This window comes from Arachis hypogaea, chromosome 15 (genome assembly GCF_003086295.3).
Source record: "Arachis hypogaea cultivar Tifrunner chromosome 15, arahy.Tifrunner.gnm2.J5K5, whole genome shotgun sequence".
NCBI classification, from domain to species: Eukaryota; Viridiplantae; Streptophyta; class Magnoliopsida; order Fabales; family Fabaceae; genus Arachis; species Arachis hypogaea.
Genome location: NC_092050.1, coordinates 45,423,373 through 45,449,293, shown reverse-complemented (window position 1 = coordinate 45,449,293; position 25,921 = coordinate 45,423,373). Strand labels below are relative to the sequence as shown.

The 25,921-nt window shown below is 36.3% G+C and overlaps 1 protein-coding gene across 50 annotated transcripts; it reads right to left on the bottom strand.

Moving 5' to 3' along the window:
• Positions 1–13,739: 13,739 nt before the first annotated feature.
• On the bottom strand, positions 13,740–24,918 carry LOC112750232 (replication protein A 70 kDa DNA-binding subunit C-like). 50 transcript variants are annotated; one of them, XM_072216215.1, is made up of 19 exons: positions 23,847–24,918; positions 20,354–20,418; positions 20,112–20,176; positions 19,467–19,605; positions 18,981–19,210; positions 17,644–18,266; positions 17,426–17,494; positions 17,238–17,341; positions 16,906–17,057; positions 16,528–16,795; positions 16,342–16,438; positions 16,123–16,235; positions 15,946–16,030; positions 15,716–15,833; positions 15,438–15,592; positions 15,188–15,317; positions 14,859–15,058; positions 14,430–14,735; positions 13,740–14,325 (listed from the first exon to the last, which is right to left on the bottom strand). In XM_072216215.1, the coding sequence occupies exons 9-12, from the start codon at positions 17,053–17,055 to the stop codon at positions 16,205–16,207; spliced, it is 546 nt and encodes a 181-aa protein (XP_072072316.1). In that variant the 5' UTR covers positions 17,056–17,057; positions 17,238–17,341; positions 17,426–17,494; positions 17,644–18,266; positions 18,981–19,210; positions 19,467–19,605; positions 20,112–20,176; positions 20,354–20,418; positions 23,847–24,918; the 3' UTR covers positions 13,740–14,325; positions 14,430–14,735; positions 14,859–15,058; positions 15,188–15,317; positions 15,438–15,592; positions 15,716–15,833; positions 15,946–16,030; positions 16,123–16,204. The 50 variants fall into 50 exon arrangements, with proteins under 50 accessions (XP_072072316.1, XP_072072315.1, XP_072072330.1 ...); XM_072216214.1 differs by having other exon boundaries at positions 17,444–17,494; positions 17,644–19,210; XM_072216229.1 differs by having other exon boundaries at positions 15,716–15,816; positions 17,426–18,266.
• Positions 24,919–25,921: the final 1,003 nt, after the last annotated feature.

The window sequence follows — 25,921 nt, the reverse complement described above, 5'->3', positions numbered from 1 at the left end:
GAGATAACTGGTGTTGTGACCAGCTTGGCTTTCAGGGTTTCAAACGCCTGCAGACACTCTGTGTCAAACACAAATGGTGTGTCAGCAGCTAGCAGGTTGCTTAGAGGTTTTGCAATTTTTGAAAAATCCTTTATGAACCTCCTATAGAATCCTGCATGTCCCAGAAAGCTTCTGATTGCCTTTACATTGGCAGGTGGTGGTAATTTTTCAATTACTTCCACTTTAGCTTGATCCACCTCTATTCCCTTGTTTGAAATTTTATGCCCGAGGACAATTCTTTCAGTCACCATGAAGTGACATTTTTCCCGGTTTAAAACTAGGTTGGTCTCTTTGCATCTTTTCAGAACAAGTGCTAAATGGTCAAGACAGGAGCTGAATGAGTCTCCAAATACTGAAAAGTCATCCATGAAGACTTCCAGAAATTTTTCCACCATATCAGAGAAAATAGAGAGCATGCATCTCTGAAAGGTCACAGGTGCATTGCACAGACCAAAAGGCATCCTTCTGTAGGCAAATACTCCAGAAGGACATGTGAATGTTGTTTTCTCTTGGTCCTGAGGATCCATTGCAATTTGATTGTAACCTGAATAGCCATCCAAAAATTAGTAATATTCATGACCTGCTAGTCTCTCTAGCATCTGGTCTATGAATGGTAAAGGAAAGTGATCCTTTCGGGTGGCTGTATTGAGCCTTCTGTAGTCAATACACATACGCCACCCTGTAACTGTTCTTGTAGGAACCAGTTCATTCTTTTCATTATGAACCACTGTCATGACTCCCTTCTTGGGGACAACGTGGACAGGGCTCACCCAGGGGCTATCAGAAATAGGATAAATAATTCCAGCCTCTAGTAACTTAGTGACCTCTTTCTGCACCACTTCCTTCATGGATGGATTTAGCCGCTTCTGTGGTTGAACCACTGGCTTAGCATCATCCTCCAATAGGATCTTGTGCATGCATCTTGCTGGGCTAATGCCCTTAAGGTCACTTATGGACCACCCAAGAGCTGTCTTGTGTGTCCTTAGCACTTGAATTAGTGCTTTCTCTTCCTGTGGATTTAAAGCAGAGCTTATGATCACTGGAAAAGTGTCACCCTCTCCCAGAAATGCATATTTCAGGGATGGTGGTAGTGGTTTTAGCTGGGGTTTAGGAGGTTTCTCCTCTTCCTGAGGGATTTTCAGAGGTTCTTTTATTTCCTCTGATTCCTCCATATCAGGCTGAACATCTTTAAAGATGTCCTCTAGCTCTGATTCAAGACTTTTAGTCATATTGACCTCTTCCACCAGGGAGTCAATAATATCAACGCTCATGCAGTCATTTGACGTGTCTGGATGCTGCATAGCTTTGACAACATTTAACTTGAACTCATCCTCATTGACTCTCAGGGTCACTTCCCCTTTTTGGACATCAATGAGAGTTCGTCCAGTTGCTAGGAAAGGTCTTCCTAGAATCAGAGTTGCACTCTTGTGCTCCTCCATTTCCAGTACTACAAAGTCAGTGGGAAAGGCAAATGGCCCAACCTTGACAATCATGTCCTCAATTATGCCTGATGAATATTTAATGGAGCCATCAGCAAGTTGAAGACATATCCAGGTTGGTTTGACTTCTTCAGTCAAGCCAAGCTTTCTGATAGTGGTTGCAGGTATTAGGTTGATACTTGCTCCAAGGTCACATAGAGCTGTCTTGGTGCAAGCACCCTCTAATGTGCACGGTATCATAAAGCTTCCTGAATCTGTAAGCTTCTCTGGTAAGCTTTTCAGAATGACTGCACTGTATTCTTCAGTGAGAAAAACTTTTTGAATTTCTCTCCAATCCTTCTTATGACTTAAGATCTGTTTCATGAACTTAGCATAAGAGGGTATTTGCTCAAGTGCCTCTGCAAATGGGATCTTTATTTCAAGAGTCCTGAGATAGTCTGCAAAGTGGGCAAATTATTTATCCTGCTCCGCTTGGTGGAGTTTCTGAGGATAAGGCATCTTGGCTTTATACTCTTCAACCTTAGTTGCTGCAGGTTTATTTCCTACAGAAGTGATTGGAGAAGCCTGCTTAAGGGGGTTGTTGTCAGCACTTGCAAGTGTCTGACCCCTTTGTGGCGTTTGAACGCCAGGATTGGCTACCCATTGGGCGTTTAACGCCACTTTCTTACCCTTTTCTGGCGTTTGAACGCCAGAATCATTCCTCTCTGGGCTCTTACTGTCCTCAGAGGGATTTCGGGCAGTTGGTTGGTCATCCTCTGTCAGTTGTTCCTTTCTTGGCTTTCTGGTGCTTTGAGTTGATACATTCAATGTCTTCCCACTCCTTAATTTAACAGCTTGGCATTCTTCTGTTATCTGTTTAGATAGCTGCTGTCTTGTCTGATTCAATTGTGCTTCCATATTTTTGTTAGCATTTTTAGTGTCTTGGAGCATCTCTTTAAATTCTGCTAATTGTTTTGTCATAAGGAGTAATTGTTGATTAAGCTCAATAATCTGTTCTTAAGGATTAGGATCAGTAGTTACTGCCCTGGCCTCTTCCTTTATGTAGGACTCACTGCTAGAGTACAAATGTTGATTTCTAGCAACCGTATCTATGAGTTCTTGAGCCTCTTCAATCGTCTTTCTCATGTGTATAGATCCACCAGCTGAGTGGTCTAGAGACATCTGAGCTTTTTCTGTAAGCCCATAGTAGAAGATGTCTAACTGTACCCACTCTGAAAATATTTCAGAGGGGCATTTTCTCAGCATCCCTCTGTACCTCTCCCAGGCATTATAAAGGGATTCATTATCCTCTTGTCTAAAGCCTTGGATGTCCAGCCTTAGCTGTGTCATCCTTTTTGGAGGGTAAAATTGATTCAGGAATTTGTCTGATAACTGTCTCCATGTTTTTATGCTTGCTGTGGGTTGGTTATTTAACCACCTCTTAGCTTGATCTTTTACAGCAAATGGAAATAGTAATAATCTGTAGACATCCTGATCCACTTCTTTATCACGAACTGTGTCAGCAATTTGTAAGAATTGTGCCAGAAACTCAGTAGGTTCTTCCTGTGGAAGACCGGAATACTGGCAATTTTGCTGCACCATGATAATGAGCTGAGGATTTAGCTCAAAGCTGCTTGCTTTGATGGGAGGTATACAAATGCTACTCCCATATGCAGTTGTAATGGGGTTAGCATATGACCCCAGAGTCCTTCTGGACTGCTCAACTCCACTTAGGTCCATGATGGAGAAAGGGAGATGATGTAGATTGCAAATAAATATATTTTTGTTTTTATTTTATTTTAATTAAAATTAACCGAATAAAATAAAACGAAATAAATGAAAAATAAAATAGAACTTTCGAAAATTAGAAGAAAATAAAAGCAAATTGAAAACTAAATTAATTAATTGATAAAAAAGATTTTGGAAAGAGCAATCAAAAAGATATGATTAAAAATTATTTTAAAGAACATATGATTAAGAAGATATGATTGCAATTTAATAAAAAAAAAGATATGATTGAAAAGATATGATTGCAATTTAAAAAAAATATATGATTGAAGAAATTAAAAAGATTTGATTTTTGAAAAAGATTTGAAAAGATCAATTTTTGAAATTGGAATTTTGACTTAACTAAAAAGAAAAGATATGATTTTGAAAATATTTGACTACTTTAATGCCAAATTTCGAAAATTATGAGTAAAATAAGAAAAAGATATTTTTTTTTATTTTTAAATTTTAATGAGGAGAGAGAAAAACAACAAAATGACACTAAACTTAGAAATTTTAGATCAAAACAAAGGGAACAAACAAGAAAACTTTGAATGTCAAGATGAACACCAAGAACACTTTGAAGATCAAGATGAACACCAAGAACAAATTTTTGAAAAAAATTTTTTTTTTAGTAAATAAAAGCACAAAACACACCAAACTTAAAATTTTTAGAAAATCAAACACAACTTTTCGAAAATTTAAAGGAAAACACAAAGAAGACACCAAACTTAGAATTTTTCAAGATCAAGAAAGAACTAAGGACATGCAATTTCAAGAAATTAAAAGAAAATAAAATCATGCAATTGACACCAAACTTAAAATATAAAACTAAACTCAAATAAAAGACTCTAAACCAACAAAAATAAAATATTCCTAATCTAAGCAACAAGAATAACCGTCAATTGTCCAAAGTCGAACAATCCCCGGCAACGGCACCAAAAACTTGGTGCACGAAATTACAATCACACTTTTGCAACTCCGCACAACTAACCAGCAAGTGCACTGGGTCGTCCAAGTAATACCTTACGTGAGTAAGGGTCGATCCCACGGAGATTGTCGGCTTGAAGCAAGCTATGGTTATCTTGTAACTCTTAGTCAGGATATCAATAATTCTCAGATTTAATTGTAAAAAGTAAAAGAACATGAAATAAATACGTGTTATGCAGTAATGAAGAACAGGTTGAGGCTTTGGAGATGCTTTGTCTTCTGAATCTCTGCTTTCCTACTATCTTCTTCTTCATGCACGCAAGGCTCCTTCCATGGCAAGCTTTATGTTGGGCATCACCGTTGTCAATGGCTACTTCCCATCCTCTCAGTGAAAACGTTCCAAATGCGCTGTCACCGCACGGCTAATCATCTGTCGGTTCTCGATCATGTCGGAATAGGATCCATTGATCCTTTTGCGTCTGTCACTACGCCCAACACTCGATAGTTTGAAGCTCGTCACAGTCATCCCTTCCCAGATCCTACTTAGAATACCACAGACAAGGTTTAAACGTTCCGGATCTCAGGAATGGCCGCCAATAGTTCTAGCTTATACCACGAAGACTCTGATCTGAATCATGAGGCTAAGAGATATGCATTCAATCTAAGGTAGAACGGAGGTGGTTGTCAGGCACGCGTTCATAAGTAAGAATGATGATGAGTGTCACGGATCATCACATTCATCAAGTTAAAGTGCGAATGAATATCTTAGAATAGAAGCAAGCATGATAGAATGGAAAACAGTAGTAATTGCATTAATTCATGAAGAACAGCAGAGCTCCTCACCCCCAACAATGGGATTTAGAGACTCATGCCGTAGAGGATACAATATGAAACGTGTAGAATGTCATGAGGTACAAGATGAATCACTAAAAGTAGTTTTTATACTAAACTGGTGACCTAGGGTTATAGAAAATGAGTAAGCTAGGGTGTTTAGTGTAAAAATCCACTTCTGGGGCCCACTTGATGTATGCTTGGGCTGGGCATTGAAGCTTTCATGTGTAGAGACTTTTCTTGGAGTTAAACGCTAGCTTTTGTGCCAGTTTGGGCGTTTAACTCCAGCTTTTGTGCCAGTTCTGGAGTTAAACGCCAGAATTCTTGAGCTGACTTGGAACGCCTGTTTAGGCCATCAAATCTCGAGAAAAGTATAGACTATTATATATTGCTGGAAAGCCCAGGATGTCTAGTTTCCAACGCATTTGAGAGCGCGCCAATTGGGCCTCTGTAGCTCCAGAAAATCCACTTTGAGTGCAGGGAGGTCAGAATCCAACAGCATCTGCAGTCCTTTTTCAGCCTCAGAATCAGATTTTTGCTCAGGTCCCTCAATTTCAGCCAGAAAATACCTGAAATCACACAAACTCATTGTAAAGTCCAGAAAAGTGAATTTTAAATAAAAACTAATAAAAATATAATAAAAACTAACTAAAATATACTAAAAACATACTAAAAACAGTGCCAAAAAGTGTATAAATTATCCGCTCATCAAGTGCAAACACTTCCGGTGAGGGTTTGATGCTCAATTCCTTGATTCCCGGCTTTCATGAGCATTCTTCTTACAAGTCTACTTGAACTTCATTTTGATATTTAAATTGGTAAGATTCATGAGTCGTCATGAGAACTTAGCCCTACTTGTGCATATATGTCTTGGAGGATTGATTTATTTTTAACCAAGTAGGTAGAATCATTTTGCATTTAGTTGCATTCATGTAGATAGTTGCATATAGGTAGGGTGCATTTAGATTAGTTCACATTGAATAAATGTTGATACCCTTTGCTTTCTCTTGGTTTAAGCATGAGGACATACTTGATTTAAGTGTGGGAAGGTTGATAAACCCCATTTGTAGGGTTTATCCTGTGTTGAATTTAGAGTATTTTGATAACCTTTCCTCACATTTATTCAATGAAATAGCATGGTTTTGTAAATTCTCCTTTAATTGTGCTTAAAAGTGAAAACATGCTTTTGAGGTCTTCAAATAGCTAAATTTAATTCACCTTGATTCCATTAGATGCCTTGATATGTTTGTTAAGTATTTTCAGATTTAGGAGGCAAAGATTGGATCAAGGGAATGAAGGAAAAGCATGTAAAAATGGAGAACTCATGAAGAAATGAAGAAATCGCAAAAGCTGTCAAGCCGACCTCTTTGCACTTAATCGACCATAACTTGAGCTACAGAGGTCCAAATGATGCGGTTCCAGTTGCGTTGGAAAGCTAACATCCGGGGCTTCGAAACAATATAATATTTGCCATAGTTTCTGCACGTATGGTGATACTTACGCGCATAGTATGCGCACGCATCGTTGCTGCCATATGATCCACTTAAAGCAATACGTGGCCAGGAAATTCTAAAGCCTTGTGGGCCCAATCCAACTCATTTATGATGCTATTTGACCCAAGGATTGAAGGGGGATGACACATCTAGTCATTAGTTGAGTTTTATTTTAGTTTTATCATGATTTAGTTAGTTTCTAGAGAGAGAAGCTCTCACTTCTCTCTAGGATTAGGATTAGGTTTTAGATCTAGATTAGGATTTCTTAGATCTAGGTTTAATTCATGCTTTGATTTACTTTTCCTCTATCAATTCTTGTTCCTCTACTCTTTCTCTCTTTAATTTTGTATTTCATTCTTGTAATTCTCTACTTTTATGTTGATGCACTTTTGTTCTTCTATTTTCCTTTAATGCAATTTATGATTCATGTTCCTTTATTGTTGATTTGATTTGTTGTTGTTTAATTCCTTGCAATTGAGTAGTGTAGATTTACTTTCCTTTCTATTTTACTATGCTTTTCTTTTATGTCTTCTAAGTATTTGATAAAATGCTTAGTTGGATTTTAGAGTAGAATTTTATGCTCTTGGCTTGGGAAGGTAACTTAGGAACTCTTGAGTTGCTAATGTCCAAGTGATTGATGATTGGGAGCCATTAACGCTAGATCTCACTAATTGATTTAGTGGAGAACTAAGACTTATGGTCTTGGATTGACATAGCTCACTTGACTTTCCTTTACTATTAGTTAGGGGATGACTTAGTGGGGTTGGTCCTTGTCAATTCTCATGTTATGGTTAGTGATTAGAATGGAGATCCTTGACCACCAACCTTTGCCAAGACCTCTTTAGTTGTTAGTTTATTTTCATTTCCATTTACTTTTCATGTCTCTTATCAAAAACCCCAAAACATACTCCATAACCAATAACAAGAACACTTTGTTGCAATTCCTAGGGAGAACGACCCGAGGTTCAATACTTCGGTTTATAAATTTAGGGGTTTGTACTAGTAACAAACACAATTTTTGTATGAAAGGACTATTGTTGGTTTAGAAACTATATTGCAATGAGAATTTATTGTGAATTCTAAACCGTACAAAAGTCCAATCATCAAGGCTGTTTGGGATAAGTGAGCTAATAATAAATGATGGCCTCAATCATATGCAAGCATGTAACTATACTAAACAATGGACATATAAAATGGAACAAAATATATATTACAATCACAGAGAAGGAAACACACAAGAATAAAATATTATGGTTAAATAATGTAACCATATAATTAAGCTCAAATCTCACAGGGTGTGTGTTCTTAGCTATAATTCATGTTCCAATTTATAGTCTTCAAACAAGTTTAACACAAATTTTTGATTCAAATTAGTGAAATGCTATAAAAAGGGTCTTGCAAGGAAACTCATTACTTTAACCAAGTAAAACATACATGCAAACAATTATTATCATGCAATTTATCCTATCTAACAAAAGAAAAACTAAAATGTTGGTGTTAAGGAAAAGCAATTACCTCCGGGAGTCAGGTACTGACCGACCTCCTCACACTTAAAGCTTGGCACCGTCCTCGGTGCCATTAGTCAGGAACAAAAGGGGGGCTGGTAACAACATCTCCACAATCGGGGTCGTCATGGCTCCCTGGTGCTAGTAAGGGAGGTGGAGTCCGGAGGTCTGGTTCTTCCTCAGGTGGGTGGTTGCCAACAATCAGCTCCTTGAGGTATGTAAATTGGCGCTTGTTACGGTGCTCCATTCGCTTTACTTGCCGGTCTAGCCGGTCCAACCTCTGAAGTATCTGAAAGAGTAGCTGATTGAGGATGGTTCCGCAGCCAGTGCTCTTATCGTTCCTCTTCTCGCCGGTGGCTTATTAGAAGCTTTCTCTGTACCTTTCTGGTGGCCATCCTGAAAGGGAGAAAAGAAAGGGGCATGAAATCAAATAGCTAGAACCGGGAGGAAGAAAATACAAGTGATAATCAATGCCAAGGTAAAGAAGAATGTCGTAAACACATGGTCGTGACTCCATGTAATTAGGACCTCAATGGAAATATAGCATGATATATTAAGGTAATTAGATGCAAGATGTTTATCAGCATGCCGGCAAGGACATGAGTAGCATAGATCAAGCATTAATAGCTTAATTTGATTATCAAATGTAACAAACTAATAACCATGTTTGTGTTGACAATTATATTTAATCAATAAAAGATTACAAGGGTTTTGTAAAAAACAGGCAGTAGTGTGGAAGAATAGAATAATTAAGAATTCACAATGCCATACAGACTTTTCATAAACACTTGGTATGCATGTAAAATATGTTAGGGAAAGTAAGAACTCCAAATATGCATGCAACCCAAAAATTAATATTAATTGTCAAATCACTCCCTAATATATCCACAAGCTTGAGTATAATAATATAAGACCCAAATAAAGCTCCAACACTAACATAAAAATGCATGAAAAAGGAATGAAAAAGAAACCAAAAGGAATTAAGCTAAAATAAAATTGAGAAGAAAGAAAAATAATTAAATGCAATAATTAAATGAAGAATGAGAGAGTAAAGGAGAAAGAAGAAAAAGAAACCTGATGAGGAAGAAGAAAGAAGGGAAGTATGAAGTAAGAGGGAAGAAAGAAGGAAGAAGAAAGAAGAAGAAAGAAGAGAGAAGAAAGAAGAAAAGAAAAAGGAATGAAAAACGGGATGTGACGCGCACGCGTACGCGTGGGTGGTCTGAGAGTGAAATGACGCGCACGCGTCAGGGACGCATACGCGTGAGAACCCGTGCGGCTCTAGCACCATGGTATCATAACTCTCAGTTTAAGCACCTGTTTACGCCGATTTGCAATCCTACACGTACGCGTCAGGGACGCTTATGCGTGGATTGGCAAAAACGCAGAGGACGCGTACGCATGGGTTGGCTTGTGCGCCTGGCACGTCTCCTGCGTCGTTCCAGCAGAACTCTCTGCCTATTTGCGCATACAGATACGACGCGTGCGCATCGTAGACGTTTGCGCGTCGACCCTTTTTTTTTATGCAGTATGCAGAATGCAAAATGCATATGCTGATGCAGACGCTATGAATGAACACTAAGAAAAATAGAATAAAATAAAACTAAGAATAAAACAAAACAAAATAAAACTAAGACTGAAAAAACGATCTTACCATGGTGGGTTGTCTCCCACCTAGCACTTTTAGTTAAAGTCCTTAAGTTGGACAATTGGTGAGCTCCTTGTCATGGTGGCTTGTGCTTGAACTCATCTAGGAATCCCCACCAGTGTTTGTAATTCCAATAGCCTCCGGGATCCCACACTAGTTGCATAAAGCCTTCAAACAAGTTAAAGCAAGTGACAAGGCCCCAAGAGTGTTGATTGCTAGAATGAATTCCTGGGTCCCAAACCTTGCTTTTGCACTCGTCTTCTTGTTGATCATCATTTTTCCATTTGGGTGGTGAGCAATCGGAATTCTCACTGAGGTATCCAAACAACTTTCTAGACCCATTCAATCGAGCTCTACACCAATCCTTGTACTTCAATTTGGAGCATGCAACCATATTGAACCTTTCATGACAACGCCTACCACTAAACATCTCCCTCTTACTCTTAAAGCCACAAATATTCCTAAGTTGACCATCCGTCTCAAGCAAACCATATTCAAGTGGCATGAGAAAGCTAAGGGATATGATTTTTACCCACTTGAATGTTGTGAAGGATGATGGTGACTTAGGGGGAGAGGCCTCCAGCAACTTTGGCAAGGTGATTTCAAGATCTACTCCCTTGTGCTCTTCTTTGATAACATCCACCTCTTTGCAAGCTTCTTCAATTTCAACCTCTTCCTCTTGGTAGCTTTCTTCCAATTCAATCTCTTCTTTATTATTTACCAAGGGCATGGGAAGTTGTGCTTCTTCTTCTTTAATCTCCACGTGTAGTCCAATGGGAGAGGATTCAATTGTAGATAAGGCTTCATCAATGCTTGAATCCATGTCTTGATCAACCTTTTCAAAGTCTTCAACCATGATATGCCTTGGAGGTTGTACACCCTCCTCAGCACCAATTTCAAGCTTCTTGGAGGGAGGTTCTATGACTGGAGGTTCCCATGGAGGTTCCGCATCTCCTAAGTCTTCAACCACTTCTTCCTCTTCAACTATTACGGCTTCCTCCACTTGTTCCAATACAAAATCACGTTCCTCATTGTCCACCAGAGTTTCTAGTGTCTCCTTCATGCTACGCTCTTCTAATGATTCTCCACATGTAGCCATGGGAGTGCTTTGAGTATCGAAGCGCAGAGAGGCTAAATTACCTACCACCTCAGTCAAGGTAGCTACGAACTCTTGTGTCGTCCTTTGCATCTCTCTTTGTCCTTGAAGAAGAACACTTAAAGTGTCATTCATTAGAGATTGGGGTAGATATGAGGGTTCATTATTTGGGAGGAAAGGTTCATGATAAGAGGGTAGTTCATCATATTCAAGATGTGGTGGTTCAACACTCTCCATCTTTTCCACTTGTTGCACAACACACTTTAATCCTTGGTCCTCAAGTTGAGATTCTTTAGCCACGTGAGCTTCGGGTGCTATTCGGGTCACAATTTGGTCCAATTGATGAAGGGTTACATGAAACCGATCCACCGTCTCCTTGAGACGATCCTTTGATTCTTGTTTCGCTTGGATAGCATAATTAGGATCATATGGCTCTTGGATTGATGGATATGGACAGGATGTATATGGAGGTGGTGGTTCTTGGGAGTAATTGGGTTGGAATTAGGGTGGTTCTATGTATGGTTCATATGGCTCATAGGGTGGTTGATATGGTGGATAAGGGGGCTTGTTGGTAACTACAAGGGGATCCACCATATCCATCATCTTGGTACACACCTCGGAATGGCTCTTGACCATGGTAATTTGGTGAAGGTTGGTTGTCATGAAAGGGTCCACCATAACCATTGTCTGGGGATGCATCGTAAAACGGTCGTTGCCCATGGCACATTGGAGGAGGTTGTTGCCAAAAGGGTTGATCAAATCCTTGTGGCTCCTCCCATCTTTGATTGTTCCAACCTTGATGCATGTTCTCATTATAGCATCCATTCCCTGCAACATAATTTGAACTACTCTCATAGCGAAAGGGGTGAAAATTCATAATAGCAAGTAAAAACAAAAACTAATAAAAATTAATGAAAATAAACTCCTAAAACTAGAAATACTAATAAAGAAACAAAAAAAGCAAATATTTACAATAACCAATAATAAGGCACGCGTTTGCAATTCCCCGGCAATGGCGCCATTTTGACGAACGGACTTTTGCTAGTAAAGAATTCACAAAAGTAATCACGTTGTAAGTATAGTTTCTAAACCAACAATAATCCTTTCATACAAAAACTTGTTTGTCACTAAAGCAAACTCAATAAAAATAATAACCGAAGTATTTAAACCTCGGCTTGTCTCTCAAGAAATTGCAGGGAGGTGTATTTATTATTGGTTATGGAAAAATTATCTTTTTGGGTTTTTGAATAAGGAACAAGAAAAGTAAATTACAAGAAAGTAAATTGATAATTAAGAAAAACTCTTGGCAAGGTATGAGAATCAGACGTCGTATCCTAGTTATCCTTATCAATTATGATGAGAATTGTTCATTGCTCCCACTTAGTTAACCCTTAATAAATAAAGGAAAGTCAAGTGGACTAATCAATTTGATTCCTCAAGTCCTAGTCAACTCCTATGGAAAGACTAGCTTTAGAGGGATCCAAATCAACCAGCAACTTTCAATTATCAATCAACAAAGGAGTTTGATAACTCAAGAGTCTCCAATTGCTCTACCATAGCCACGACTCATAAAAAGCTAATTAAAACCCTCCCAAGTATTTTATCAAATACTTAGAAGGCATAACGTAAAAATATAGGAAACTAATAGGGAATGTAAAATCAAAAACCAACGATTGCAAGCATCAATGACATAAAAACAATCATAAATCTGAAATACCTCAAATTGCATTAAATATAAAATCAAATCTAACATTGGAAGGTTCATAAACCAAATTGGAAAAGAAGAGAATCAACAAGAGGAATAGATAAACCAAAGTACTAGAACAAATAAAAGTAGAAGAGAAACTAAATTAAAGGAACATTGAACCTGGAATTGAGAAGAAATAAACCTAAAACTAAGAGAAATCCTAAAACCTAGAGAGAGTAAAGAGCCTCTCTCTCTCTCTAGAAACTACATCTAAAACCTAAATTGTGAATAATGAGAAGTGTCCCCTAATTTCCCCACTCTGAAGCCTCTAATCTGTGTTTTCTGGGGTGAGAACTGGGTCAAAAATAGCCCAGAAATCGCTGGGGGCGAATTCTAATACGCTGAATTTTTGCAGATGCACGCGTGCGCGTAATGCACGCGTGCGCGCCGATTATCTTCAAAGAAACTATAGCAAATTATATATCATTTTGAAACTCCGGATGTTAGCTTTCCAACGCAACTAAAATCGCCTCATTAGGACCTCTGTAGCTCAAGTTATGGTCAGTTAAGTATGAAGAGGTCAGGCTGGACAACTTAGCAATTCCTTCAACTTCTTGTATTCCTTCCACTTTTGCATGCTTCCTTTCCATCCTCTAAGCCATTCCTGCCCTATAAACCCTGAAATCACTTAACACACATATCAAGGCATCGAATGATAATAAGAGAGGATTAAAATTAGTAATTTAAGGCCAAAGAAGCATGTTTTCAATCATAGCATAGAATTAGGAAGGAAAATGTAAAAGCAAATTATATGAATAAGTGAGCAGAAAGTTGATAGAAACCACTCAAATTAGCACAAGATAAACCATAAAATAGTGGTTTATCACTCCCAGAAGTATAAAATTATTGGAAGTTGGAGAAAAAAAACTAAAAATATCACAAAGGTCAATTCAGTACTGACCTCATGCATTTCAATGGTGACTCTGTGTTCGCTTTCTTTTCAAATAATTTCTCCTATATTCTCTGGCACGAACAGAACTTTCAGACATCTTTATTACACGTGCTAAACAAAATAAGAGCTTGAAACATAAATCCCAAGAACTATCCCTAATTCATTGCCAAAAAGAGATCCACATTCTGAAGTTCCTATAAGTAACAAGTACAAAAAATAGGAGGAGGCTGGGAAAAAAATTATGAACCACAGCAACAAACAACTTATATAACCATCCACACGTTTTGTAAGGCACAAAAGTGAAAAGATAAAGTATTATATTGGACACCTATAACTAATGGACATGAAAAGATAGGGTTGTACAACAACAAACAAATAATAATAAGAACGACTGCATTTCACTAATATATTGATATTGATATACCCAATTAGATATGGCTATCTCTCCTATGATAAGGAGGATTCCAACATCTAACTACATATCCTAGTATGTAACCTATATAGGTTACAGCATTGAAAATGTGTCCAATCCCTAGCAAAGTCACTATTACAAAAGAAGGGGTTGAGAATAGACATAGTTGACACCTGACCTGAGCCAACACACAAGGAAAACCCCTATATCTGACAATCCTATTTGTTAGACACAATCCAAAAAAGTCAAATCAAAATAGTATCCAGCCAGCTTGATTACATTTAGATCCACTTGGAATCATAAGCCTTTCTAAACACTTATAGATATACTATATAAAATACCTACACCTACACACAGCAGCTCAATTCCACAACTTAAATCAAGCTCCATCAACCTTGGCAATCTTGGACCCACGCCCATCTGCATCATTAGCCACCTCGTCAAATTGGGGATTCAAATTCCTCTTGCCCTTGGAAGTGACAACACGATCTTCATGATTAACCCTCTCTCCATATTTGGAAGATGCATCAAGAACTTGGGAGAACACCTCCTATGACATACAAATTAACAAATGGTATGAAAATCACTCAACAATGCAAAATACATTTAGAAATAGCACACATACGAAGGGGAAAAAATATTATATGATAGCACCTGAGTTTCTTTCACTGGTGAGCTAAGCAATATATCCAGTTCAACAGAAAGATCATCGCTAAGGGTATCATTCTCCGGTGTTTTTTCAGTTTTTCCACTTTCATGATTAATTAAGGTAGCAACTTCAGTCCCTCCAAAAACATCAGGCTATTTTTCAGCCAGAAAATCTATAAGAACTGGGGATTTACATAAAATCCCAAAAGACTCAGCAGTAACTTTTTCACTTTTGGTAAAAGTCCTTGATGACTCATTCTTAATACCAATATCCCCATTTCCATAGGGAACAGATTTGTTCAATTCAGGCTCCTATTGATATAGTATAAGAGTTAAAAAATAGATAAGAACATAAGAAAAGTTGACCACAGCATAATACACAAAAAAAAAAACAAGAATTTACACAATATAAAAATACTTATATGTATATATAACCTTTTTTGGAGTAAACTCATCATCAGCATCATAATCGGGAAGTTCAAACATAGCTATAATGATGGGATCATCACATACTCTCCTAACTCGGAAAGTGCCATAAAATTTATCAAGTCTGACACCTTTGGTATAAATCTTCAGCAGCAACTTTTTTCCAATGAGCCCTTGGAATATGGGAGGATAAGCATCCCACATATAAGCTATTTTCAAGGTTATAGATAAGAGATACACACTTTGAATAACACATATGAACCAAAATAAAGAATATGGGTATAAAAAAAATGAACCACATAAAGTGAACAACACACAAAAGAAAACTAAGCACATACGCTTGGATCTTTTTGAACCTCAGTAAACAAGTCAGTGCATGATTTCTTAAACAAATAAGATGCTTCACAATCAAAGAGAACGAAAATACCCTCTCCACTATGATCTTCAAGTGTTATTTTAATTTTAAATCTGCAGAATGAAGAAAAAAAAAAGAACACAATAATTCGAGATAAATAAAAACATGAAACATTATTCTTATAAACAATCCACAACAAAAAATGAAAAAACATTTTGAACAAAATTTCTGACCTTGAAGTGACATTAGTTATATGCTTCACACTGAAATCACAGTAGTATGCACTATTTTGAGGATAGATACCCTTTCCACACACACAAGTAGAATACCACCAACTTCCATCCTCAACAATACCTCTGATTGTACCAAAAATGATAAAAGAACCCTCCTAGGCAATGGACATTTTAAAACTTGTTAACAATATACATGAAAGAACAGATCTGAAAATTATTCCTTTTTTTCTGTTCATTGGTGTATAAAATAAACACAACTAACTAAAAAAAATGTCAACCTCATTGTTATCTTGGAGTCTTCAATAGTGCATCTTCTAGTTAAACGCATGAAATCATCTTCCAAGGAGACAACTTTTTCCTCATTTGCGATGAACAATGGCTGGGTACCATTGACACCTTATTCAATCATATTAACAAAAAAAAAATGATGCAAGTACATGTACTTGTTACTCCAAATTGATTATAACTAAGGAACAGAAAGAAAAACACCAAAATAAATCATGCTAACCTCTGCCTGAATTCAACAACTTCAGGAATATCAGGATTGAATAACATTTGAGTGGCATACATCACATTTTGGAGACCTACTTGACCTACACAGCAATACCAAAAGAGTCTAGCAAAGTTCATGGGAGACAACACATAGAGTAGCAATAAGAAAATGTAGAGAAATTAAACAATGTACCCTAAAGAACTTGACTTTTGGAAGTTGAATGACAACAACAGGCTGCTCCACATAGCCAGAGGCTAGGAAATGATTTACTTGATTAACATAGTTCCCAAACAATGCACAACGCACTGTAAGACAGAAACTCAAAACATGAGAAAGAATGAAACAAAAATTAAGGAAAAAAGATGATTAAAAGATAAAGAGAAACCACCATAAATGACTGAATCAACATACTCTTTTGAAGTTAATTCGAGCACAATCATTTTCATAATTTTCTCCTCTTTTGCATATTCTTTCTCTTCACCCACTGAAGTTAAAAGACCAATGACATCTATTCCAAATAAACACAACCTATTAAATATTCAAATAATTTGTTGAAAAAACTTGAATAAAAGAATAGCACGATGATGATATACATACCAACAAAAAAATCATAATCTTGGGTCATGTTCAGCAGGTCAGAAAAAGGAAACATGTTGAAACAAGTCTTTGGAATAACATCTTCATCAACAGGTACAATAGTGGTTCGGTGAAGGAAAACCAATTTAAATTCATGAGAAGTTGCTCTATAACTACCATGATTTGACACAACAGTAAAGTATGCCATTCTATAAACTTGACCTTCAACTATATGATCCCTAAACCTATTAAGAACCTGTTTCTTTACTGTAGCTTGAATTTTTTCACACTGGAAATGCAACAAAAAAAAATCAGATTAGTTAAAAACATAATTTTAAGTTGAAAACTGAAAAACAACAACTAACACCATATTTAAAACAATAGCTAATAGGGGCTAACATGCTCATCAAGAAAAATCATATCCATTGAGTTAGGAACTTCATGGTTACCAAAAGAGGGTACAACCCAAAGCCTTAGAACCCTAACTTTTAGCCTCCAAGCCTCTCTAGGAGGATGCATCTTAGAAATCATATCAATTGGAGGAGGCATTGCTGAAAAAAAAAAGAAAAAAAAGGACAAAAACAGAGTTAATGAAATAGATGAAGATATAAACATAGAAAATATGAAATAAACAGAGCTTAGGAGAAAATAGAAGACAGTAGAATGTTTGTACATTGAATGTGGTTCACCAACCATCCTTTTATAGAAAAATTTCAGGGCACATGACTCACCTTTTTTAATTCAAATTAAACATGGAAATGGAGGGAAAGGAAAATCTCAGTCCACATGCATCTCCATTCAATGGCATAGGGAAAACTAATAACAAGAGCAAAACCTGAAAAAAAAAAAGGAAAAAAACAAGTGAAAGTTTGAAGAATTCAAGGAATAGGGACCAAAGAAAGAAGATATCACACAATACCTAATATAGTGCACCTACATATCATTAGACCATAGGGAAGGCAATCATCAACCACCTCAAATAATGATTCTACTCATGGTAATGAGAGTTGGTAAATGTATTAGGTAGGCATAGGTTCGAAACAGCAAATGAATGTGAACAAAATTATAGACACACATCAATAAAATTCTGTCAATCACATCAACAATCGTGAAATGGATTAGATAGAAACCCCATACCTTCATAATGATTCCCAAATTTCCAATGAAGAATGTATGGCACAACATGATTATGTGTGCAGAAGACATTTTCAAGGGAAGGTAGACCTGCTGGATAGATTTCTCTTTGGATAAAGAAGTTTGCTAGTTAGACAAACAGTACCGTGAACCCATTTTAGAGGCACAAGCCTATTCCTTTCTCAATGAAGCACACAAATTCATGATAAACGGCTCCAGTTCTATGCAAGAGGTGAAATATACACCAGTTTTTGCATAACCAATAAAATATTAAAATGCAATTGAGTTGACTAACCTAAGGTTTCATCAAAATACAAATAAATGACCAAGAAGCTATCAATCAACTCCTATCAATCACATCACCACTCACCAAATAAATTACATAGAAACCCCATACCTTCATAGGGATTCCCACATTTTCAGTGAAGAATATATGGCAGGACATCATTATGTGTGCAGAAGATATTTTCAAAGGAAGATAACCTACTCCACGTATTTCTCTTTGAAGGAGGGAATTTCCTAGTTAGACAAACAGTACTGTGATGCCATCTTAGTGTGACAAAGCCCATTCTTTTCGTAATGAACCTCTTAAATTCAGGGCAAAGAGCTGCATGTCTATGCAATAGCTAAAATATAAAATAATTTTTATATCAACAATAAAAAAATGAAATACAATTGAGTTGAAATCAAAATATAAATAAATGACCAAGAAGTTATACATCAATTTCTATCAATCACATCACCACTCATAGAATAGATTAGGTACAAAACCCATTCCTTGATAATGATTCACACAACCCACATGCAACCAGCAATTCACTTTATGTAAACTTAATGGATTTGTTGAATATACACAGAAAAAAATAGATTCATCAGTTTTTAATATTGGAATGAATGGGTCTACTTTGGATATAATTATTTGAGTGCTTCATAAAATTTGACATCAAGCATATATTGTAGAACATGATTTTAAATGCAGAAAACATTATAAATTCCTAGATTCACCCCAAACAATTCAAAGGGATTATTGAATGAGAATGAAAACGGGAATGCAAAACTTGAATAGGAGAGAATGGAATTGGGAATGCAAAACTTGAATAGGAGTGGCACAAGCCCATTCCTTTCTCAATGAAGCACACAAATTCATGACAAACAGCTCTAGTTCTATGCAAGAGGTGAAATATACAGCAGTTTTTGCATAATCAATAAAAAATTGAAATGCAATTGAGTTGACTAACCAAAGGTTTCATCAAAATGCAAATAAATGACCAAGAAACTATCAATCAATTCCTATCAATGACATCACCACTCACCAAATAGATTAGATAGAAACCCCATACCTTGATAGGGATTCCCACATTTTCAATGAAGAATACATGGTAGAACATCATTATCTCTGCAGAAGACATTTTCAAAGGAAGATAACCTACTCCACGTATTGATCTTTGAAGGAGGGAATTCCCTAGTTAGACAAACAGTACAGTAATGCCATCTTATTCTCACAAAACCCATTCCTTTCTCATTGAACCTCTTAAATTCAGGGGCAAAGACCTGCATGTCTTTTCAACAGCTGAAATATAAAATAATTTTTACATAAACAATAAAAAGATGAAAATGCAATTGAGTTAAATAACCAAAGATTTCATCAAAATATAAATAAATGACCAAGAAGCTATCAATCAATTCCTATCAATCACATCACCACTCACTAAATAGATTAGATAGAAACCCCATACCTTAATAGGGATTTCCACATTTTTAGTGAAGAATATATGGCAGAATATTATTATGTGTGCAGAAGATATTTTCAAGGGAAGATAACCTACTCCACATATTTCTCTTTGAAGGAGGCAATTCCCTAGTTAGACAAAAAGTAATGTGATGCCATCTTAGTGTGACAAAGCCCATTCTTTTCTCAATGAACCTCTTAAATTCAGGGCAAAGAGTTGCATGTCTATGCAATAGCTGAAATATAAAATAATTTTTACATAAACAATAAAAAAATGAAATGCAATTGAGGTTAAATCAAAATATAAATAAATGATCAAGAAGCTATACATCAATTTCTGTCAATCACATCACCACTCATAGAATAGATTAGGTACAAAACCCATTCTTTGATAATGATTCACACAACCCACATGCAACTAGCAATCCACTTTATGTAAACTTAATGAATTTGTTGAATATACACAAAATAAAAAAATAGATTCATCAGTTTTTAATATTGGATTGAATGGGTCTACTTTGGATATAATTATTTGGGTGCTTCATAAAATTTGACATCAAGCATATATAGCAGAACATGATTTTGAATGCAGAAAACATTATAAATTCCTAGATTCAGCCCAAACAATTGAAAAGGATTATTGAATGAGAATGGAAATGGGAATGCAAAACTTGAATAGGAGAGAATGAAATTGGGAATACACGTAAAACTTGAATAGGAGAAGCTGGGTCTATAAACTCACTTTGCTGGAGAAACTCTGTCAATCACATCACCACAGAGAAAGTAGATTAGGTAGAAACTCCATACCTAGACAATGATTCACAAAACCAAACCCATGATCCATAAATATAAGAAAATATAAGTAAGAAGACAATCTTTATAATCATTATAAAATCCAAAAAATTGATGAAATACACAAAGCACATGCAACAAATAAATCAACAGCTAGAAAAAGGAGAAATGATAATTGGATTAACAACTCACTTTGCTGGAGAATCTCTATCAATCACATCACCACAGAGGAAGTAGATTAGGTGAAAACCCCATACCTACACAATGATTCACAAAATCAAATCCATGATTCATAAATATAAGAAAACATAAGTAAGAAGACAATCTTTATAATCATTATAAAATCCAAAAAATTGATGAAATACACAAAGCACATGAAACAAACAATTCAACAGCTAGCAAAAGGAGAAATGATAATCAGATTAACATCAAATTCTAAACAATAAAATGAAGAAGATGAACCAGATTCATAGACCATACTCAAATTAACAGCAATTTCCAAAGAACGTAACCAAGAACATGAACCCATAAACACACCAAGTTAGATAAACAATTTACAAATTAGGAAATTCACAAATCCTAGACAATAAAATCTGGGTTAACCGTCTAAGAGATACCAAAATTGATCACAAGGATGTACACAATGAAGGAAAAGAAAAACGATGAAGAGAAAAATAGGTTTGGAATTAAAGGCACCAGAAGAGTGCACTTGATTGATTGATTGGAGATCTTGAATTTGAGACTATAACGGGAAATCCCTAACTTGGATGAACGGCAGGGAAGCAAAGTCCCAAGAAACAGAGCTTCTACGAGGGCAGAGGAAAGGAAACTAGAAGAAGAGGGCAAAGGTCCTAGGGTTCGAAGTAATTGTAACGACCCAACTTCCAGAACGTCATGATCGTACTGAAAGTAAGGCGTTACTAACCTATTTTCCTTTATTAACTATTTACTATTGAGCCTTTAGTTCGATATCGCAATTTAGTTTTATAGAAAATTCCAGAAAAATTTTGTTTTTATTAATTAAAATCATATAGCAAACATCACCAAGTAATAATAATCACATAATTAATAATAATAATAAATATTATACAAAAAAATTTAAATAAAACTCAGGTACAACTCCTATCCCTCTATGTAAAATAAAAACTAAAGTAACAAGGGCGAGAAAACTCTATGAAAACAACATAAAATACAAGTAAAGTCCTGCTAATTGTCCGCAGCTTCATACTGAGTCTTCGAACATGTGTCACTGAAAGGGTGGAAGATTTTGGGGTGAGAACAAACCACACGTTCTCAGTAGGGAATGAGAATGCCATAAAAGTAATTATTAACATGAAAATAATTAACTTTGCTTAATAAACCATCTTTGTCAAACCTTTTGAAATACTTTTTAATCTTACTTTAGATAAATAATTACTTTCTTTAAATTTCTAAAGCCAAAACAGATCTCAATCGCAAAACTTGTCATATTAAATATCTTACAGCCACATAATTGATTCTCAGTCACAACAACAGTTATTAATCATCTCTATCCATTCACAAACTACTAGCACAAGTAAGAAACTCAATTCAACACACAAACAAATCACAATAAAACAAACAACACAATCACAGAGAAGTAATACAAGCAAACACAACCAAATATAAATGCACAACCAATATGATGCATGTCTGTCCTAAGCAGGCCATGAGCTCATGTGTCGGTTTACACCCTGCAGCCCGTCATTACCTCGGAACAAGTCCCAGATATGGTTTCCCTTCGTGTCCTTAGTGCATACATGTTGGTGGTAAGAATACCACTTCTTCGTGACTACCGACAGTCGGCGCAAAGCTCGATCCCATTATATACGCACAAGGGGAAACAGTGATCCTCAGTTCATGGGCGTCCCCGAGATCAACACACAAACAAAACAGAGATCCTCAATTCGTGGGTTTTCCCGAGATCAATACACAACAACACAGCGATCCTCAGTTCGTGGGTTATACCCGAGATCAATACACAGCAAACAACGATCCTCAGTTCGTGGATTATATCCGAGATCAACATATAACAGTTAGTGGGTTATTCCCGTAATCAATGATTATCAGTTCGTGGGCTTTTTCCGCATATAAAACAAATAACAATTTACAGGTTTCCCCGAGATCATTGATCATTCAGTTCGTGGGTACTTCCCGAATTTAACCAATTATCAGTTCATAATCTCTACTTTGGCAATCTTGAGTGAAGCCAACTTTAAAACTATTTTTCATTTTAGTTCTCTATCAAAAGACTCAAGAAAATTATTTATTTTTAATTCATTAAACACTTTTCAAAACATAACCTCTCATTAGAAATAATCAAATAAAACTAAAAACATAATTCATTTCTTTTCTTAGTAAATTAAAATCAAATAGTATAATTTGCCAAATCCAAATCTTTTAAAATAACATTTCAAACAAAGCCTCAGATTTTATAAAATTTTGGCAGTACCTCCCCTAAAACTCGGACTTAGCCACCCTTACAGGTTCCCTCTTTCTTAACAATCCAACAATCCTTTCTCAACAATTATCAAATAGAAGATTCTCAATCAATCATAAAATCCACAATTCGCAACTCTCACATAACCCAACGATCCAATTTTCATATCATCAATTCATAACTAAATTCATAAATTATGTTAACCAAATGACTAACAGTTCCTCATTCCCAAATATCCAAACACATTATCACCCAACTTAACCAAAATTTTAGCAACATTGACGCCAAAACACACAAAAATATGTATTATTCACAAAATCTTGGTTCTCCTATAATCAACTATTATGTTCACCCAAGAATTTAGCTTCATATAGTTTCCAATTATTACAAATTATCTTTATACTTTTAAAATAACTGCATTTACAATTTAGATTTTAAGGAATTAATTTAACAATCGATTTCTGATCTCTTTACAATTCACAAGTTCAAACCTAGCTTATCAAAAATCAATTCAACATCCAATGTACTGCCAACAAGAAAAATCAGAATTTCCAGCAAACGTTCACCAAGCAATCCTCAATTCATACATTACTATAACCAAGGCATAAACATCACGTATTCATAGCTAGCCCAACTAATCAGAATTAAGTAACATAATCAAACCACTGATCATTATCATAACAACCACCAAAGTAGTCACAGTTCACAGCCACAACCAAAATCAATAAATCATGACACAGAAAATTAGTCCAGCCATTACAGAATTATTTATATACTCTTAAAGTTACTATATTATTTCAGAAAATTAGGTTCTCAAAAACAATTTAATCCTTTAAGTTCTAGTCTTTCAAGAACCACCAAAACCAATCTCAACTAGTCGCAAGTAAATTTCACAGCCGTTCCCATACATCAAATATCCAATTCAACATCAAACAAGACAATAATTCATTCAAAATTGGAATCTCAACCAATTCATCGCAGAATCAATAATTCAGTCACATTTCACAACCGCATCTAATTTCAATTATAATTCAAAGTAATCACAACCACATTCAATTCTAATCATAATTTAGAGTAATCACTTCAACTAACTATTCTCAAACATATTTCAAACAATTCACATCAATTAATCAACTCTTAATCATTATTAACTATTTGCAATTATCCAAATAACTTTGTAGGCATTCTAAATTAAAAAATATTTAACTTTTAAAATAAATCTCCTACCTCGATGTCGAAATTGCAGAGCCTAAACGCCACAACCAAGTATTTCGAATCCATCAGCAGCAACGGCAATTTTAGCATCTCCGATCGACGGCAGTGGCGCTCTGTTAGATTCCAGAAACCAGAAGCAGAGGCAGAACAACATCTTCTTCCCTTGATTCTCGCGGCGCTCCTCTTCTCTGTACACATAGTGGCAGCGGCTTCCTATGGTGGCAGCTCAGACAGTGGACTCCACCCACGGCGACGGTGACACTCTCTTCCACAAACCTTGACAGCAGCGGCGATGGAAGGATAGCGTTGCTTCCTCTTCTCCCTTGCGAACTCATCTCTTTTCCTCTCCTCTATTCGTAGTTCATGACGGTGGCAGAAGTTTCATTAACGGCGACGCAGTAACACGGTGACAGATTGGCGGCGCGACACGGAGGCTCCTGCTTCGCGTTCCTCTCTACAAGCTCCCTCTCTCTCTTCGGGTTCTTCTCAGGCGATGGCGGTGGCTTCCATCGACGGCACCAGGCCACGACAATGACGGCGACTTCCCTGGCGACGATGATGGCGATGCCAGGTTGAGGTGGAACGGTGACGGGGAAGGCTTCTCATTCCTCGTGCGTCTTCTCTCTGTTCATAGACCTCTAGTGACGGCAACGATGAAGACCTCGACGACGGTGACGAAGCGGGCTCCACGGAGTGGCGATGAGGGCGACGGCGGCGGCGCAAGGATGGAAGCGACAAGGCTGGTTGCGGGCCTCTCTTGTTCGTGCGTCTCTCTCTCTTCGCGATTCTGTCCCCTCGACGACGACTTGTGGACGGATCGGCGGTGACGCGAGCTTATGGCTCCATGGACGGGACGACGCCATGAAGCAGCTTGGCGGCGAGCTCCAGGGAGGCGGCAGTGACGGCGAACAGCCCCTGCTTCCTCTATTCTCTCCTCTGTTTCCTCACTCTCCCTCTCTGATTTCTCGTTTCTGAAATTGTTGCACTAAAGGGGTGAAAAGGGGTGGGGTGCGGCTGTGGTGAGGGAGGCTAGGGTTAGGTTTCTCAATTAATTTGGGAATTAGGGTTTCTGATTCAATTTGGGAATTAGGGTTAGAAATTAGAGATTTTATAAAGGAATATGGATAGATATGAATAGATATTTTGATAAAATTAGAGGGTAGAGTAATTTTAAAACCAAATATACTCTCTTAAAAATATTTAAGAACATTATTTATCATCATATTGCTAAGTTGAAATAATTATTTCTAATTTAAATTATAAAATAAGCATTTTAATCACATTTTCATAAAATATAGTTTAGACTCAATATTAATTATTCAAATTAAATGATATAACTTTTTATTGTTTTTCTATCACCGAAACTTTAATTTCAAATTATAAAATTACCAATTATAATAAAAATTGTATATAAATATTAATTAACTTAAACTTAAAGTATTTATAAAAGTCAAACTAATCATTTCTAATAAATTAATCTCTAAGAGTACAAATTAATAAAATAGAATATAATTTATTCATAATAGAATTATTTAAATTAAAGTATACAATTCTTTCTTATTTTTCAATTACCAAAATTATAATTTCAATTATACCAAATATGCAATAAAGATTATATAAAAATTCTAATTAATTTAAAATCCAATTATCATGAAACTATTTAATTACCTTTAGTAAAATAATTTTCTTAAAATAAAATTAACAACAAATATAATAAATCACAAATAACTAATTATTTGATTTTCAAAAACTAGGGTTGTTACAGTAATAATTACCTGTTCAACCAAATCCGTGAAGAAGGGAGGTTGCGTGAGCGAATCGGTAAAAGGGACAGCTGACGGCGGAATAACAGAAGAGCACATGCACCCTTGAAGAGGAGATGCCACGCTGGAGGAGAGCGTCCACCTGAGATTGGAGCCGGCCTGGAACATGGAGAGCTCTCCACATCGGAGATGAATCCACACAAATTCTATGTCTAATAGATAGATTTATTATCATTTTGTGTAATATTTATTGTTGTATGAGCGTATCATTTCCCTAAGTATATGTAGACAAAGTTAGACCCTAGAAATTTTTAGATTTTGTTA